This window comes from Magnolia sinica, chromosome 1, assembly GCF_029962835.1.
Source record: "Magnolia sinica isolate HGM2019 chromosome 1, MsV1, whole genome shotgun sequence".
Taxonomy (NCBI): Eukaryota; Viridiplantae; Streptophyta; class Magnoliopsida; order Magnoliales; family Magnoliaceae; genus Magnolia; species Magnolia sinica.
In genome coordinates, this window is record NC_080573.1 from 141,420,410 (window position 1) to 141,440,780 (window position 20,371).

The window sequence follows — 20,371 nt, forward strand, 5'->3', positions numbered from 1 at the left end:
TGCACCCTTAACCATCTAGCCCATCTGTGCTGGGAGCCACATGACATACATCTCCAATCACTGTACATGTTTTTGTGAAAGATCCTACTGAAAACAGGAAAGTTGTGGGTTTGAAGAATCCAATTCGCCCTTGATTTCCCATTGTCCTGAATAGTGCAAATTCCCATAATGGTGAGTGCAGCCCTGCGGCATCCATCAAATGTGACAAAAAACAAGGCCAAGATTTCAAGGAGAAAAAAGAAAGCAGAAACACACTAATTCCACACTAAACCATAAAAATCTCCTGGTTCATTTTTTTTTTCCTCAACTAGGTTGAAATAGCCTGCTTTTATGCTGCTAGCATTGAACTAGATTCCCTGCATTCCAACTCCAATTTCATCATACCAAAAATAAAAACACAACCCGCCTGCTTGAGTAGTAAATAAAAGAACTTCAATCAAATGCATTTCCTCATTCCATACACCTTCCTGTTTTTATGCTCTTGAAATGGTTGATTCCTTGGGTTGAAGCAACAAGGATAAAATGGAAAAATGACAAAGGATATATTGAAATAGTGGTGACAAATGCAGCCAATTGATATATGGATAGGCCTTGTTACTCTATTATACAACAAAAGCTCTGGTCGACCAATCACACCACCAACAAACAAGGGAGGCATTTCCACCGGTGCACAAAGCTCTAGTTCCTGTAGAAACTGCCTCTGCGCCTTGAGCGATGGGCATCACCACTGTCGAAAAATTGCAGTGCACAAAGCTCTAGTTCCTGTAAAAACCGCCTCTGCACCTTGAGAGACAGGTCTTCTCAGCATAATAAAAACCCATATAAACCGGGCCAACTTCACATTTTAGTCCGCTTTTGCTTCTGGGGAATGAGGCGAACACCTTGCTTACCAAGTTCCAAGATCTTGGACGTTCCATTGTCCAGATGAACAGCTAAAGACGATGTGCCTCTGATCATGTCGGTAACCACACCCTTGTGCCTACAGAAAGCAAATGCTTGTCAGACAATGGTTTTGACATGCAGAAAAGCATCTCCTCTGTTCAAAACACTACTCACAAAAGAAAATATTTTGGTCAAAAAGCAAAGTTCTCAATATTGGCAAGGCAATGCAGTACTATGATCTTTGAAGAAAGCATCACTATGCTTCATCGGTTTGTGGTGGAACCTTCAGTGCTCATAACGGAAGAATGGGAATATCACAGGCAATTGTCACATGCCATCTATGGAGACGCAGCAGATGTGAATGAAATATAGAGCACTCATTTGATGGGCCGCACCATGGTCTGGCCATTGTCTGAAAACCACACCTCTCAGACAACACTAAACTCAAAGACTTCCATCAATTTAGAGAGCCATCAGTCATGCTTTCTTAACCCTACCCCACCACACCCCCCCCCCCCCCCAAAAAAAAAAAAATTAAAAAAAAAATCCTCCAATCAACTGGTTAGAATCATTTGTCTGGTCCAATTTTGGCCACTTCACAACAAAGCAGAATAGTTCATCATTCCTTTTTAAAAAACAATAAATAAAAAAATCTTATAGCACAAATCAGGCAAATAATAAAACAACTCACCAAGAATTGTCTGACAACTGATGGACTTCAACTCTTTTTCCAATCGCATCTTTACCCAACTTCTTCAATATCCAGTTGGCATCCATGACTTCATCTATCGGATCTTCCTGATGCAATTGCCCATCCTTCTCATCTTCCGTTACTGGAGCTTTCTCCACAACATGCGATGGTCTCCTCCTTTTTGACCTCTGCCCTTTAACAGAACTTTTCTCTTCCTCACTTTGAGGTACCCAAGAACTTTGATTGACCAAATACGGGTTCTTGAACTTTAGCTTCAGCAATGGTTTGGGGTCTTTGGAAGATGAGCCAGAACCAGATGGTGAGAGTGTGCCATCATGGCTTTCGCCATGTAAAATAATAGATGTGCTTTTTAATTGTTTTCCCAGTGCTACCTCGTCATGCGTGTTTGGCTCTACTGCAGTCGTGCCTTCACAGTTCCTTGCCGATACAACTCTATCGTCTAGAGCGGTAGACTCCAATTGTTCTGCAGTATCTCCTCTATTGTTTGGGGAATTAAACTCTGAAAAGCTTGACTTCACATTTCCCAGCTTTATCAAGCTACTTCCCCTTCCTCTCTGCTTTGAACTCCTTAACTGGTTTGCATCATCAAGTATAACTCCTGCAAGTATTGAGAACCTTATCACTTTCGCTAATAGTAAGCTAAAACAATGTCTTTCATATGCAAAGCAATGATAAGGCTATGCATGCTGGTTATCCTTCTCCCACAAACAAAGAATAAAGTTTCAGCCGAAATGTACTCCAATAAGGCATTACCACAATTCACAACTAAAAGGAACACTAAGGGGATGTTTGGATGCACGCAAAGTCATGCACTGGCAAGCTATCCTTCATAGACAGCAGTTACATGGCTTGTCAAGCACCTTTTTGCAAGCAAAAAGAGGAAAATGGGTGTAACATGTACAGAAAATATGACCATTACCAATGGACAATCTATCCGTGCTCAAAAGGTCGGTTAGACTACACATGCTACAAACTTTGTATGGTGCATGCAGGAACATACTGTTCCATGAACAAGCACAACATATGCCCAATGTTTTACATGTGCCTCCATCCATGCTTAAGCACCTACATGTGCCACCATTAATCTTCAAGTGCCTCACATGTTCCAGTGTTAATTGGTGTACATATGTGCCATAATGCCACTTGTGTAAGCTCCCCACATCTTCAGCCACTCTCTGTCCCAAGTGCTTGCCAAATAGAACCCACATACAATAGTCCTGCATTGCATGATCTGCACAGCATGTGCAAGACAGTGCCAGCACCCGATTCTGCATGCATCCAAATAGCCCCTAAAGCAAGATGAAAGACTGCTACAGATATGTCATAGATCATTTTTTTTTAAAGTACCTTTTCCGTTATCAAGTCCAGGCATACCATCATTTGCCTTTTGCTGGCTAGTATATTCATTACCTGTTCCAAAAAGGGGGGGGAAAAAAAGATTTAAAAAAAAAAAGAGTTTCACCATGCCCAGAATACTAATGAGTACATACTAGCATTTGATTATTGAAATTCAATAGAATGACAAAAGTATGAAACACAGGCATGCCATATGGCATACATTAAAAAATATTTATGTAGATAGACGTCCATGTATAGGGTGTGAAGGGGAAAAGGCAAAATGGGCAGTTGGTAGTAAAATGATTGAGAAATACTAATATTGGAAGGACATGGAAATTTTTGCCATAAAAAAGGGAATAGAAAGGCAAGTTCCATATATGATTACTGAAACTGATCACATACAGAATTAAAAATTATAGAAAACATGATCTTAACAAGGATTAGCGCTTAAAGTGTTGAATAGAACTATTCTTCTTCTTAGCCATATTCTCTACCACTACATTTTAGACAATATACATGGACAGATCAGGCCAGTGTTGTCAATTTGTAAGGTTGTACCAGGAAGGCACAGACTCCTGTACCCTTGGTAATGAAAAATGCAGCATCTTTCTGCATGTGTCACGTGGCCACATCTAATATTTGTTCTAAAATAGTTTTAACTTCTGTAATCTCATTCTGGTTTTCCAAACTAGTTTTTAATATTGGTATGGTGTCCGCCTCACATCCTAGTACAGACCCGATCACTGAGGCATGTGTAAATAAAAAGAAACCACACAGACCGCATAAAATAAAAAACCTAAATTAATTTTTTCGGCATAGTCTATTTCTTGGCATGATCATTTCAGATTAATTTCATAATTCATGTTAAAATGGGAAATGCTATATATATACACCATGTATCCATTTGACCATCGGTTTGAAAAGTACTTTCAACACAGGTACACTTTGATTAATATTTGGCCAGTAACCTGTGAAAATAATTGCTGAATGGGTAGATACTGCAATTGCACTATCAAAGCATGAAATGCAAAGCAAGAAAAAGTGATGGATGTGTTTTTTATATTCAGCCATTAATGGCTAGGTGATACTCCACATGTCCTGAATCCTGATACATGGTCACCTGGTAAAAGATAAGATGTATTCTGCCCACTAAAACTCTTAGAGCATGTTCAGATATGTGGAATCCAAGGAAAAGAAAGGAAAATAATAATAATAATAAATATTATATAATGATGATTTCCATGAACACTATTGAAAGATCATTTTCATTTTGAGAGTTCTTGTTTGGATAGCAAGTGGTTCCTTTTACAAATGTCCACCTAGTTTCTTGTGCCAAGAATTCAGATTATGGAAAAGTGTAATGATTGCTTAGTGGAACACAACCTTTTCTTTGGTATACAGACAACAAAAATTTTCACATCAAAGGAAAACCCTTTTTCCTTTTCCATTGTTTGGCATGGAATCCCTGCTATCCAAACTTGGCTTTAGCGCCTTTCTACCCTTCAAAGCCTTGATAATGAGCAGAAAGTTAGCACTCAAGCCAATGCCAAAATATGGCAGATGAAAAACAGGATCTCACTGTTAAAGATCTACTTGAGTTCTTTCATAGCTATTTACTTACAACAGTTCCAACATAAACTAGCACGGCATACCCCAGTCAAATTCAAATACGTGATTTAAATTTTTTTTTAAAAAAATAAAAAAAATACATGATTTTTTCATGAGGAATAAAAATTGACACCAAATATACTGCACATACCATTGGAGTGTGCTAAATTTGGCTCTTTATGACAGCTAGGAGCTTCAGACCTTGGAGAGTTGGTTAAATTTCTATTGCTTGCAGCTAAATGTATTACTAGTTTTGTTCCTTTCACGGTCTCAGTTTTGCTAGCATGTTCTCCAGCACCTTCCCCAACATGCAGACCTTGTGGCTTACGACTCTTAATTTGTAACAGTTTGGAGTTCCTATCACTTTTGTCCACCACAGCTTCCTGAATAAAGCTATAGGTTGCATTTCCAGGTTCATTAATGGAGTATTTCTCTTTGTCATTGCTCAGATTTTTTGTAGTAAGAGGTGAAAATTCCTCTGGCCCTTCACTTCTATATGACCGCATGCCATTGGTCCTTACATCTCCCAGGCTGCTCCCCAATGATTGTCCCTCATGCCGTCTTTCAAAACTTTGATGTTGTTCTTCTGTTTTACTCATTAATGACAACTGAAATCCTTTCTTCTTAGCATACTTCTTTTTCAAGGACATGCTCTTTGATGATTTCTTCCCATATTCTTTATTACTCTTTGGTGTTTTCTCAACATATCCTTTGACAGAAAGCTTCAAGGACCGCCCATAGGTACTCTTCACTATAACTGGGCCATTTTCTTCATCATCTGAAAAGGGGGGAATAGAAAATATATCCTCCTGAGATGGCAGTCCTGCAGCTGCCCTCAAGCTTGCAATTTGGTCAAGATCAGCTTCATCTCTCCTCCTCCAAAGCTCTTGAACTGCATCATCGAGATCCCTCACCTGTTCATCATGTAAAGAATCTTACCTACTAGTTCTCAAGAATTTTCCACCTGAAATTATCAGAAAGCCAAACACACCTGGTAGCAATCTCCACGGCATGCAGCACATTTGTAATATAGGTTTCTGTCTGCTTGGAACTGCAGGTACTTTTCATCACTGCAAAACGATGACTTTGTAGATAAGGTGCCATATATTCACAGAGAAAAGGAATGCTGAACAAGGAAAGAGGCAATTATATTCTGACTTCTATGCTAACAAGCCAGCATTTTGCAATCTCAAGCAAACAATACAGAACTATATTAAAAGCCCATTTGAGTGACTAAAAAAAAGTTGGAGAGACTACCATCCATTCAGGTTATCCTTTTCTATGATACATTAAGGGGTTGTTAGGATTGGTGAAAATAAAAAAGTAATTGAGGATTCAATTTCCTCAGATGCAACAGTTCCCTTGTTTGCAAAAGGCAGGAAGATTGAAGAAATCAATTTCCTTTTCCTAAGATTTTCTCTATAAAGGGCTATTTCCTTTTCCACTCTCGGACCTTAAGAAAAGGAAACCTTTTCCTTCTCCACAATTTTCCTCAGATGTGGCACTATCCTTTCCTCATCTACGTTTTGGTTCCTACCAATCCAAACAGGCCATTAGCTAAATCCAATGTTGTAAATAGCGTACGTTACATAGAGTAGCATAGCTACAACACTACATAGCACACCAAAATAGTGCATTTCCCCTGTAGCATATGCTATTAGGGGCCTTAGTGTGTAGCATATTTAGCATACATTACACCTTTTTTAATAAGAAATTCTAATGTTGTTAGCTCAACTGTTGTTGTAAAATGGCAGTAACCCATCCTTCTCACACATGTCAATGACGTAGAGCCATCCAGACCATCCAAATAGTGGGTCCTATTGTGAATGGAAAATTTTTGTACACGTACTCATATAAAACAACTATAAGTGGGCCTCCGTGTGTATGGTTGAGGACTTGGGACTATTTGTAAATGGTGTAGAACTCACATTTTAAAAAATATCTTAAAACCTAAGCGCTTCGAGAGAGGCCTTTGGAAAGCCCTCTTTCGAAACCTGATACTTGACGCACAAACCCCTCCGGCCCCAAATCCTCATTTTCGATTCTCTCGATCCTCAAAGCCATTAAAAAGGAGATTTTGGCCGATCAATCAACTCTGCAAGGTCCATTTGCTGTATTTTCAAGAGCATTGGAGCTGAAACAAATGAAAAAAATAAAATAAAATCAGATTTCTTCTTTTTTAGATCCATATGGCTATGAAGCTCAAATATTCAATTTTTTATTATTTAATCTCTACTTGAGCTTGATAGAAGTATGCTCTTGCCCTTTAATATTTGTTAATGAATTTTTTTTTTTCATTTCGGATGATGATTTATGGTTTTTTTTTTTTGGGGGGGGGGGGGATTTTTTTTTTTAAATTGCATTGTAGGGGACCGGTCTCTATGCAATGTTATTGCACAAGGGTTCCTATGCAATTTTTTCCCCTTTTTTTGTGTTTCAGGGGCCTACTCTGGTCTATGTGGTGTGTTTTGGCCGGTTGCTATGCAATGTGTGTGTATAGAATGCTATGCAATGTTTTTTTTTTTTAACTTTCTTTTAATTTTTAATTATTATTATTTTTAAAAAATGGAGGTGTTTGGGAGGTTGTGCATTGTTTTCTATGCATGGCCCACATGATGGTTGGATATGCTTGATTTTCTTAGGTGGCTCATAATTGACCATTATTTTTTATGGTGTGGCCCATCGCCTACTCCAACAGGGTGGATCTATTTTTCTGTATTGTGGCTGTCCATTGCTTTTTATGATTTTGTTTTCTATCATTTGGTTGTCCATTGTTTCCTATGGTCCACTGTTTTCTATGGTTAAATACTTCAATGTTAGTATGTTATTTGTCATCCATAGGGTTTGTGAGTTTGTGACTTGTCAATTTTTATTTTTCAGTAAGCTAGAGAGAGAGAGAGAGAGAGAGAGAGAGAGAGAGAGAGAGAGATGTCTGAAGGGAAAGAGAAAGAGACTTTGAAGACCGTTTGAACATGCTTTTACCTGAAAAATGGAATAAAATTTTCAGGCTTCTATTTTTTTTTTACCATTTAATATTCATCATTTTAAAAAAAAAAAAAATTTACATTTGTTCTTACTATTTAATATTCATCACATTTTTTCTTTTCTTTTTTTAAACTAAAAAAAATAGGAGTATCGTGTAGCTTATGCTATATGCTATAGAGAGTTGAATGCTACACAATACACTACGTGTTATTTAAAACACTAGATAAATCTCCACATGAAGGGGCAGCCACCAAAAGAAGGCTGGCACTTGTTACTAGGATTGAAAGATGATAATTGATGAAACCTCATCGAAGAGGTTGATAGACAAGATAAGGCTTGGAACTAATAGTTTTCAAAAAGGAAGAGGCTCAAGTTATAGTTTCTGAATCTTCATTACACAGAATACCCTGCAACAGCCACGTGCTTATATAGATCACACTCACCCCACAACCCCTCATAAATCATCACATTCATCCATATGCATAAATGAGAGATGTAACAGTAATGTGCAACCAACAATGCAATTTGTGAGCAGTCTCAAATTAACATTTTTACATATAGTTTTCAAACATGTTTCCCATTGAAATGCAATGAGAAGGATGAGAATAGCAACATAGAATCATTACCAGCGTAGCTAAGAAAGAGAGCAGAAATAAACCTGATGCCATCACACTGACAGTGCACCCAACGCTGGCAAGCATCACAACAAACCATCGGTGTTGATTCAGAATCTCTGTAAACCTATGTCGAACGAAGAAAATGTGTCGAACTGTTATCGTGGGCACAAAAGAAGTTTAAAACCATCTAGCAGTTTTTATCTATAGGAAAAAATTAAGGCAGGGGCGAGAGGGAGGGAGGGAGACCCATCAGATCAATTGCCTTGATCACTTAGTTATAGTCTCAGATGCACAGAATCCAGTGCATCAGCAAACTGTATGGCCTCCGATGGGTAGGACCCCATAATTCTCATAAATGATACCTTCAAACAAACCGGACAATAATTCCCCTTCACAAACAATCTCCCACAAGCATCACAGCAGGTATACCCCAAAAACCACCTGCAAGTTTTAAAGGTAAACAGATAGTCAGCCATCACATATTAGCAAACAAATACTAAACACTCAGATAAATAGAACAAGGAGTCTGCAAACAGTTAGTCATCTGCTATTGTCTAAGAACAACTTGAGTCCATGCTATCCATGCATTAATCAGGTAACTGACATAGTAAAGCAGCATCCTTTAGATAATTTTTTCTTAGATAACCTTTTAAAACATACACTGCCATTTATCTAAACGAACCACTTCCATAATTCCATTGCATGCTTCTATAAGTAGCAGTTTGGAACTGTTTGTTGGAATAACAGCTTTGATCCAGCAAATCCCATCACAAATGCTAACATGCATCACGAGAATTTGATCCAGCAACTCCCATTCCAAATATTAAACAAAAGAACTATTACAGCTACTATTAGCTGTTTGGCATTCAGAAAACATGTTTGGTCTGGGAAGGGGGTTGCGCACCAAATGCCTCCCTCCCTCCCTCGTGTTAGAAGAGAAAATCAAATTTTATTACCAAATGCCAAAAGACACCTTGCAATCACTCAACAGAGTATTCATAGAACAACCATAACTAATCATGTGATAACTTTATTAATCACAACAGTCAACTAATCAAAACTAACTCTAACAACCAATTGGGCAGTAAAATGACCAAACTACTCCCCATAACCCATTCAACTTGTAGCTTCATATCACACCACACAGTCTAGCTGTTGAACACTTGAATAGAAATCCAAATTCCAGCCATATAATTTTCCCTACATCAGACTCCCCTGGTTGGAAAGAACTCATCCTCAAGTTGATGTTGCATCTTCACTCGCCTTCCTGCTAGAGTGTGTCTGGGCATGTAGATGTCGCCCATGGGGCCACCAACAAAGGGCTCTGCCACCCTCATGGACAAACATGACATTCCCTTGTCAAATCACCAAAAGCATGTCATATGGTGAACCATTACCAAGACATTTGCAGTTAACTTTGGCCCAGATGCTCCTGCATCAGCAAGAGATGAGAAATCTCACAACATCAAACACCTCACAATCAAAACTGTATGCGTCACGGCCTATGCACACAGACATAAAAACATGAAATTTCCGATGATATCTCCCCACATATAATTGGTGCCGGGACTAACAAAGATAATTCCATCGTCATAGCTCGGATGAGTAGACCAATGCATGTAGCCCATGGTCGTTGACATGTAAAGAAACAGTCCCCAATCCCCCTGTGCTCGAATATATCGTCAATTGTCAGCACAAATACACCCAATGTCTGTAGCCCTTGTCAACCATGATAACTCTTGCTCTTCGTCGAAGGTGCTCACAAATTTGGGGACTTGTCCAGCTTGGATTGCTTTGGCATTAGGAGGCTCTTGCAAAGCACCCAAATTTCATTTTTGTCACCATACACAACCTCACCATCCACATTATCATTGTACAATTATAAATCTGATCTCCCAAGATGCTTGGTGACTCGGTCAACTCCACAAAGATCAGGTCTCCTATGACCCTTTGAGGGTCAGCCCACTCCATGTCATAGATAGGGCATAAGAAGATTTACAAAATCCTCTCTACCACATCAACCTTGACCTTTCTTACCACCTCTACCATAGATCCACTCCTATTTCGAAAGCAACGGTTGTTCTGTTCCCCCCAGATAGCCCAAAGAACTACCATTACAACTAGCTGACAAACCACCTTGCTTTCCTTCCCAAACCCTCCACCTTCCCAGACTAAGACAAAATATTCAGTAGACCCCGACATCACACAAGATATTTGTAGAGAGTGACGAAACTCATCCAAAACCCTCGAACAAAAGGCCAATGAATGAAAGGTGATTAATCGATTCAACATCATTCATGCACATCACGCAAATTTTGGGGAATGGGTTTACTATTGTGATTATCAAAATTGTGAAATTCAGCCAAATCTTCTACTTATTGTCTTATATTGGCATGGTATACAAGCTTCTTGCAGCCTCCAGTTTATTGATCTTGTACCCTATCAAGGTTACTCTTTTATTGCCTTTGTCGATCAAGACTGATCCCCTTAGTCGCATACATATTCGCCTTTGATGCAAGATGGATGGTCTAAATTAGGATGATGCAAATAAATTAATTAACGGATTACCAGAGTAAATCGAAGCATAAAATAAAGTCAATCTACCACAAATTTAGAAAAATCAAATATTCAATTAAGCTCAAGTTCAAGACCACATCACAATCCCACAAAATAGATCCTTAAGGCTATTGATCGGCATGGCCCAATGGAAGGTAGAACTTCCATCTAGTATAGGATTCGTTCTAGATTCGACGATTCACTTGCGCTTTGCTAAGGTTTGAATGGATTAGGGTTTGGCTTTGGAAATCAAGAAATTGAGAATTTAGGATTTTATAAAATGTTAAGGTAGTCATTTCATAAAATAGAGAAGAAGAGAGGATCAATGAGGGGGGAGGCCGTTCGGCTGTACGGACAGGTCCGTGTAGTGTACAGGCACGTCCATACAGTAGTACGAACGGTGTAGTGGGGTTAGGTCAGTTTGGTCAGTGATGAGTTGGGTTGATGATGGAGTTAGGGTTTGATAAAGAAGAGAAAAAAGTCAGTGGTAAAGGAGTGATTGAGAGAGAGAAAAATGAAAAACCTTGATAGGAATAAGAAAGATAACTTGGAATCACTCCAATGGCTTCACACCAAATTCCATTCACATGAAATTTCATTGCTCAAAAGAAGCAATGTAGAGAAATTTCATTTCATATTTCCATCATCCCAAGTCTCAAGTCTCAAACAAGCATATATAAGAAAACCTAAGTGATGGGGACATCTCGCGCTCACATACGCCCCCCCTACGCACGTACGCAAGGAGGAGGGCCCCACCATCAATCTAGATCGATGACGACATCCATAGAGGGTCTCCTAGTTAGAGGGCTGTGTTTTGGTTCCTTGGAGTGGACCCGATCATCATGTGGATCCCACCATTGGATCTCATGATGGTGACCCACTACCATAGATGATCTAGGACTTTGAGTTTTGCTTATTATCATTATTAAGAACATCATGAACGATTTAGATTGCTTTAATTAGTTATTATTTTTGTTACTCCGTCTCTAAGTAATAGTGTGCGCACATGGCGCGACTTTTGGGGTATAGGGTTTTCTTACAAACAGGCAACCCCTTGTAGGTTTTTTCTCATTAAAGATTATTAATAAAATTCTGTGTTTTCCTGCTTCTCTAATTCTCTGAGTTGTGAAAATCTAATTGGGTGTGAAACCCTCCCATTTTCGAAAGGCTAACTACCGTGGTGCGAAGCCACATCCATCCCAAATCGCCCCCACCTCCTACCCTCAATATTCATCCTCTCCTACAACCATCCAATCTTCAAATCTACCTTTATTTTGCAGTCAATCCTTCTTTACAACAGATTTCCAGAATCAGGCCCTGCAAGAGGGCCGAAACTTCGACGGAGCACCATGCTCAAACCAGTCATCCAATTGCCCTGAAACTTGGTGTATGGGTGGCACATCTCTGGCCGATCAACCCCTAGTTGGCCCTTTTTGGGTTCGTGGGCCCCACACAAGTGGGGGCAGCAATCCACGCACGTGTGTCAGGCCAGCCTGTTGTCCACACGTGTAGACTAATTACAGGTTCTCTCTTTCCTCTCTTTCGCTCTTCTCTCGCCTTATTTCCCTAACCCTAGTTAATCCTAAATCCCAAGTCCTATTCCACTTTTACAAACCCTAGGTTTTCCCGATTTGAAATGTGTGAATCCCTTGGATTGAGAAGTAATCCTTTGCATGTATGGATGAATCTATTCTCCTTTGAGCATTGTTTGGTCTATAATTTTAATTAATTCAGCCCTAACATGTGTAGGCTTAGACCCTCGTCGATTCCCCTTGTTAAATGCTTAACCTTATGTGAGATGTGGAATTTTTGTGATTGTTTCAAAATTAGTATGATCTAAAGTCTGAAATCTTGCATATCATATTTAATTTTCATGTCCTGCATCACTAAGCAAACCCCAAGTCTATAACTATTCTTGATCGTCTGAACCTATTAACGGTCAAGATTAAAACATAAATCTCCAATAACCTAAAATAAAACAGAAATAACGATATGCTATACAACACAAGGATGATCTCCAACGTGCAGTATGTATGTCAACACGTCCACACGTGATCAACAATCTGGATGAATGTGGTTCAACGTGTCCATGGCTCGGATGCGCAGACTATAGTGTTTAACACTACACCTAAACCTAAGTCTCCTAACATGTCCAATGGTCTGGATCACTAAATTGATGTGTCCAAGATATCCAACAACATGGTCTAACGTTTGTAACGTCCAAATATGGTCTAGGTCAGGCTGGGTGACATCCAAACAATCCAAAGATGCATTAATCAATTTTAAATAAGCAACCCACATGCATCATCCCGGTGTGGGATTTTTAAAAAAAATGCACAACCATGCATGTGGGGTCTTTAACACAGCTAAAAACTTAAACTGGGTCCACTGGGCCCCATGTAATGATCATCCAACCATAATGAAACTGGGGTTAGAGCCTTAGCTCTCCTCCTCCGATAAACTCATATAGGTGCTCGAATACCCTCATCACCTTAACTGATGCAAGACAATTAACTACTTGCTTTAAAAGCTCAAATTGATAGAGCATGGAGAATGAATCCATTTATCTCAGAACCCAAGCCCCACATCTCATGGGTTAGGACCTTGGCCAAACCCTCCTTCGTGGGCCCCACTTCACATTAGTTCCGCTTCACACGAGCCACCCGCCTCACATGGGCCGCCCACCCCGAGTGTGCCCCTACATCCCACAGGTTAACCCACTCGAGCCTGTTATGAAAATGCCCCTGCATCATACAAATTCCTCGTACAAGGAGCCCAATAAAAATTTGTTATTTGTTACAATTAACCACTTGCTCTGAAAGCTCGAACTGATAGAGCATGGCAAATGAATCCCTTTATCTCATAGCCCAGGCCTCACATCCCTTGGGGGTTAGGATCTCGGCCAAACCCCCCTCGTGGGCCCCACTTCACATGGGTTCCGCTTCACATGAGCCACCCGCCTCACACAGGCCGCCCACCCCGAGTTTGCCCTACATCCCACAGGTCACCCCACTCGAGCCCGGTGTGAAAATGCCCCTGCATTATTAACTAACAACAATTTCTCTTGGAGGTTTAGTTACACACTTTGGAGACGCATCTATGATTAAACCATGCATGTTGGAATGCATGATGATATTGGACTACGCTTGCCGTTTCCATGTATGGTCAATGCTCGACCATGCCAATTCTCCACCCTTGAATCAAGTTGCCAATAACTTGACAAGTCAACTTTCCAAAACTCTATGTAATTCCAAGATCCACTCTCCCGCATCAAGCTATTCTGCTATTCAATCTTAATTCCAAGATAATATCATCATTCCCAAAATGTTGTGTTAATTCCTCGATTTTATATCGTAGTGATTTGATGTCTTTTGCATTAGGTTGGGCCTTCGACATCCTCAAACTCAAGGAATCAAAGAAACATTAAACATATGGCTGATGGTTTGATATTTGAAATCATGTTGGGAGGGTTCTTGATGGGAAGGGTAAACATATGAGCGATGGGTTTGGTATGAGAAATCTTTCAACAAAAAAAAAAAAGAAGAAGAAAAGACCGATGGGTTTGGTATGAGAAATCATGTCTGGAGAGGTTCTTGATGGGATGGATTTGAATTAGGGCTTGTGAGATTCGATAGAATCATTGAATATTGTTATCGAATGGAAATCAAGTGGAAATGGGTAGTAGGAGATCATTGCAATTGGTGTTATATGTGTCTTGACTCTTGATATGACTATAGTTAAGTAAAGATTGGCTGAGATAGGGATGGTGTGGTAGAGAGTTATGGAAAAGAAATAGAAAATGATGGTGACTGAATGACGATACCTTAGATCAAGGAAGATAGGGTTTCAAAGATCCAAAAGACTCTTCCAATGAGCAAAACAGAGATTAAGCAATTTGTTGGCACTCACAAACAAACTTACGCCAAGCTCCCTACATTGACCTTAGCATAGATCTAGCAATTCATTGGAAACTTAAAAACCGAATCGGGCTCTGATGCCACTTGAGTTGCAAGAAGGGGGTTACGCGTCAAATCGATAGGGCAACCTTCCATGGCATGAAATCTAAATCCGGTGAGCAACATGTGCACGAACTATTGGAATCCTCCAAGTTCAGGCTATTTGTAAGCGTCTCGATTAGATATCAAAGCATGAGTTGCTTTCTTTTTGGCATGTATTGCCTATGGTAGAAGAAGGGCGAGGAATGTGATGATTATTAACACCATGGCTAGTATGTTGTTGGGTATTAATCCACAACCTTAATTTTTATTTTCCATTGCATCTGCGAATTACTCTTGTGGTTTGATCTTCAAGAAAAAAGGTACGTATTTGAATCAAGATTTTCCTTTTTTCAATTTGGTTGTGTCAGATTATCATCCAGATGAATATTGCGTGAAGGAAGCAGAAGAAATCATACAGGAATCACAAAAAAATGTCAACAGATTGTAGCTAAGTCAAGGTATAAAAACATCAGGGGAAATTCTTAATTCAACAATTAAGCAACTCAGCTCAGGCTAAATCATTGTGTTTAAAACATATTGGATTGACAAGAAGAAATAAAGATACTACATGCAGAACTTTTCTTCATAATGGAACCTACCTCGTACTAAAGCCATTTCCAGAGACTGTGGATCCACAGCTGTGACACCTTGTATGCTTCGCGCACAAAAAAGGCCCAGGAGTAACATTCTGCACAGTTAAAGAGATGTGTTGTGATGGTGCATGCAGTAATAAAATTGCTATACAAGTTTTAAGAATAAAGAAAGGCAAGGGCATAACCAACCTTATGTGGAGGCTGCTGACAATAGCAGTGGTAAGCACCATCACACCTTTTACAGAACATGAACTTATTTGGATCTCCAGATCTTCGGCACGTCTGGAAGAAACCAAAACACAATGCAAATGTTAGTAACCATGTTACAGTCTAATTCTACAGTAAATGTATAAATTGTGACACTCTAGGTCAAGGTTCATGCACAACAGATAAGGTGTAAGACAACATATCCACTGTATAAAAGAAGAAGAAGAAGAAAAAGCTCGCTGCCATTAGGCAACACCCATTGACACTTGCAGGTGGATCCAGACAGTATAGACAAACAAGAGAAAATGGCGTAATGCTCCACAAATATCTAAGTAACCAAAGATGATGATGGGGACATCTTGCGCACACGCACGCCCCCCTTACGCACGTACGCAAGGAGGGCCCAACCTTCGATCTGAATTGATGACGACATCCATGGAGGGCCTCCGAGTTAGATGACTGTGTTTTGGTTCCTTGGGGTGGACCCGAACATCATGTGGATCCCATAATTAGATCTCATGATCGTGGCCCACTACCCTAGGTGACCTAGGACTTTGAGTTTTGCTTATTACCGTTATTAGGAACATCATGAACGGTTTAGATTGCATTGATTAGTTGTTATTTTTTATTACTTCGTCTTTAAGTAATAGTATGCGCACATGGTGTAACTTTTGAGGTATAGGTTTTTCTTATAAATAGGCAACCCCTTGTAGGGTTTTTTCATTAAAGATGATTAATAAAATTCTACGTTTTCCTGCTTCTCTAATTCTTTGAGTTGTAAAAACCTAACTGGGTGTGAAACCCTCCCTTCTTCAAAGGGCTAACTATCGTGGCGCGAGGGCACACCCATCCCAAATCACCCCCATCTCCTACCCTCCATATTCCTCATCTCCTACAGTCATCCCCTCATCAAATCCACCCACGTTTGCAGTTAATCTTTCCCTTACAGTAGATTTTCAGAATTTGGCCCTGCAGGAGGGCTGAAACTTCGACGAAGCACCATGTTTAAACCGATCATCCGTTTGGCCCGGAATTTGGAGGGAAGGTGGCCCATCCCTGGCCGACCAGGCCCTAGCTGGCCGATTCCAGATTTGTGGGCCCCACACACATGCGTCAGGCCGGTTTCTGTCTACACGTGCGGGCTGATCACAGGTTCCCTCTCGTCTCTATTTCACTCCTCTTTCGCCTTGTTTCCATAACTCTAACCCTAGATCATCTCAAATCCCCAAGTTCTATTCCACTTTTGAAATCCTAAGTTTTCCCAAATTGAAACGTGAGCATCCCTTGGATTGGGAAATAATTCTTTGCATGTGTGGATGAATCTATTATCCTTTGATTATTATTTGATATATAATTTTTAATTGATTCAGCCCTAACATGTGTAGGCTTGGACCCTCGTAGATTCCCTTTGTTGAATGCTTGACTTTATGTGGGATGTGGAATTATTGTGATTGTCTCTAAATTATTATGATCTAAAGCCTAAAATCTTGCGCATCATATCTAATTTTCATATCCTGCATTAGATGATGCTAGCAAGTGCTTTTTATAGATAAAACAAGAAGTTTACCTTCAGGACACTTGCAAGTTACTTTTGTATAGGTAAAAGACATTCAATTAACTAAAAGAAAAGGATAACACCACAACAAGGCAATATGTCCCCAATTACAGGACAATTCCAAGTTCTTGACATGTATGGTAACAAGGTGTTGAACAATTCCACATCCAAAGCCAAAGGGTAACTGGCTAACTGCTGAAGGCTCAAGTTACCATTTACCAGTTACCACCATGACCAAAATATTAAGTTTGCTCAAGATAGGCTGGTAGAAGAGAAAAATAAATTAGTTCAAATAGTAGGTCTCCAATAACTATTCAATGTACTGGGTGGAAGTTTTGTTGTCTAGAGGCCACATCCAAATGAACTTGCATGGATCCAAAGGCTTCTTAAACAAGCTTGGTGCTCCTGCTTGGGTATAGCATCCAACATCATTCATGCGAGTTTTATTTGATATTCTTAAAATGTTGATGAAAAGTCAAATTCAGATGTTGTGTTTGTGAAGCTAAACGCTAGTTCTGATCTATTCATTTAGGTATCATGGATCCCAAAAAAAAATCAATATAATTATTTTAAGATAAAATCATGCAAACCCTGTGACCTTAAAAAGCCATGGACCTAAGGTGTACTAGCGTCCACCGTACCTTACAGTATTTTTTTTTAATCAATTCTTTAGTGTTGGCCCAAGTTAGTTTTCAGTGCATTTTCCCCATTATGTCACTCGCTCTATGCCTAATATCGCCACTTATCAATGAGAATTGCATCCCTAGGTTTCTTTTAATCAAGTTCTTTCCAGATTCTGTCACATGGTGCCTACAGCAGTGAGCAGACACGCAGGTTCATTCTGGCTTCCTCAAGTCCTAAAACTGTGCGGTTTCTCACCAACAATTAGATGCAAAAATTAACATAGGAAAGGTGTTTGTGACACTGTCATGTAATAATATTACATGCACACAAAACCAGTCCAGGCGATTGTTAAATTTAAAGAAGGAAGCATGCTAGTCCTTCCGAAGCCATAGCACCATGCCTCTGTTCCTATAACAACAATTCCTTGCATCAAAACTTATAAGCTATTCCCAAGCTTCCTGAAAGAGCTTAAGCAGATGAAGATTCGCTTCCTTGATCTGTCCCTTGGAAGCATGTGTAGGTACAGGTTTCCATATAATGAAAAAGGATCGAGATAATACATACATAAAGCAACAAAGCAACAGAAGGACTGACCTCACAAATGCGGCACATGGGACATGCCCAAGAACTCCAATGAAAGAGATCTGCTCAAAAAATGCCACAGAAACAGGTTATTGGAAGAGAAATTACAACTATTCTACAGTCCGCCTGACAGGAAAGATTGAAATAGTCACAGACCTCTATATTCAGCCCATCTTCTCAAGCAGTTCCTGTGATACTTCTTACTGCAAATTCTGCATGCGAGCATTCGTGTTGCTCCGTCGCTTCCCTCGAATTCACCAGAAAGGCATATCCGACACATAACTTTGATAAGGGCTGAACCACAATCTTCTCCAATGAGATCCAGCACCGCTTTTCCAGAGACATCCTGAGATCACACAAGAATATCACTATAAGCAATGAAAAAAATGCAGGGAATAAACAATAACAGACCAAGTCAAGATTCTAATCAAATTTTGAGGCACCATGCAATCAAGGATGCGTTTGGCTGCACCCTAAATGAAATCTGGATCAGAATTCTGAAGTTGTCTGTTCTACCATTTGGGGCAACATGGATTTCGGGACACATCACTTGTGAGCCCAATTTTCTCAAATCTTATGCCGTAAATTAATATCAGTTATGTTTCAGGTCAGACATAAAACTCACTGATATTGAATTCAGTGGAGGCATTGCATGCACAATGAAATCAGAATATCCAAATGCAGACTCCCACATATTCAGTGTATGAAATGCCCAAGAAATGTAAGCAAAAAAAAAAGGCCATTGTGTGGTCTCTACTAATGAACTCTACCAGTACAGAGAAAAGAAAATAACCAATCAAACATCCATTCATTTAAAATAAAAATAAAATAAAAAAACACATTTGAAAAAAAATTAAAAAATCAAAATTCTTCAATAAAAAGAATCAAAAGAATGCAAGCAAAATTCACGTAAAAACGAAAAGAAGAAGAAGATGATGAAAAACCAACTACTCATCAAATCCAAACAATGAGCATACTAAAATTCAAAAATTCCAGAGAGAGAGAGAGAGCTTACCGCCGGATTGCCGGTCTCGAACCTCCTAGCATAATCCTCAGCCGCCAAAGATGCAGCGACCGCCCTCTTCTGCAGTGCGGCCCGCTTATTCTGCGCCGAAAAGACCTCGTCCACATCTCCACCGTCGGCCACCACCGACCCTGCTGCCGCTGTGATCCGAGGGACCGAGATCTGCACCGTCGTCCTCCCTCCCGCCCTAATCGACCACGGATCGGTCAGGAACTCCTCAACCCTAAAAATCTCCTCCAAGAAGTCGCTCCTCCCCTTCTCGCTCTGGAGCTTCGAGGGAAAGCCCAGTGCGCAATAGCAGATCCGCCGGCTGCCAGATGCAAATAGACAGGGAGAAGGTTACGGTCAGACGAGAGAGAGAGAGAGAGAGATTAGGATATAGCATCCGAGACGCACCATGTAATTGGGCAAGCAACGTGAAAAGCCATGGGATTTTGGCGGGAGTTTATGAAAAATAAAAAAGGAAAAGAAATTAATTGAAAGAAAAAAAATTGAGAGAGAGAGAGAGGAAGCGTGTGTGGGTGTGTGAGGAAGGGTTCTTTTAACTCGGCTGGGAAGTGGGTAGGACGCGGATTGCGTCCTACCCCGCCCGGACCGTAATCAGTCCGGGCAGGGCTATGTGGAGCCATCGTGATGTAAGTATTTTATCCATGCCGTTCATTATTTTATTTAGATCATTTTAAGATATTATCCAAAAAATGAGTCAGGTAAAATGATTAAGTGAACGACAAAGTGGATTTTGAACGTACACCATTAAAATATTCTTGAGAGCTGGAGAAGTTTCGGATCAAGCTGATAATTTGTGTTTAGAAAGATGTGGTCCACCTGATGAATGTACCTATTTTGGGAGGAGTTCTAACGGTGGCCTTCAATCTAATGAGTTCCCATAATAGCGCTGTTGATGAGTGCCACTTCATCACGTGCAGCGATGGCCTATTGAATGATAGATCCTCCTCGCGCGAATCGCATGACGATTTGTGATAGCGAAATTCACCGAGTGGAACAGGTTTTAGGGACCGGAAACTCACAGATTCGGAATCGGAACTCGTGACTCAGGTCGTGAGTTACTCTTTTGGACGAAGATTAGCAC

The 20,371-nt window shown here is 40.0% G+C and overlaps 1 protein-coding gene across 1 annotated transcript; it reads right to left on the reverse strand.

Annotated features, from left to right (window-relative positions):
- Positions 1-410: 410 nt before the first annotated feature.
- LOC131221557 (uncharacterized) lies at positions 411-19,811 on the reverse strand. The gene is made up of 13 exons (XM_058216846.1): positions 19,678-19,811; positions 19,273-19,591; positions 18,414-18,603; positions 18,270-18,319; positions 15,479-15,571; positions 15,296-15,384; positions 8,505-8,583; positions 8,184-8,266; positions 5,532-5,610; positions 4,692-5,454; positions 2,942-3,004; positions 1,574-2,192; positions 411-979 (listed from the first exon to the last, which is right to left on the reverse strand). Exons 1-13 carry the CDS (start codon positions 19,707-19,709, stop codon positions 838-840), a joined length of 2,601 nt encoding a protein of 866 aa, XP_058072829.1. The 5' UTR covers positions 19,710-19,811; the 3' UTR covers positions 411-837.
- Between the last annotated feature and the right edge of the window lie 560 nt (positions 19,812-20,371).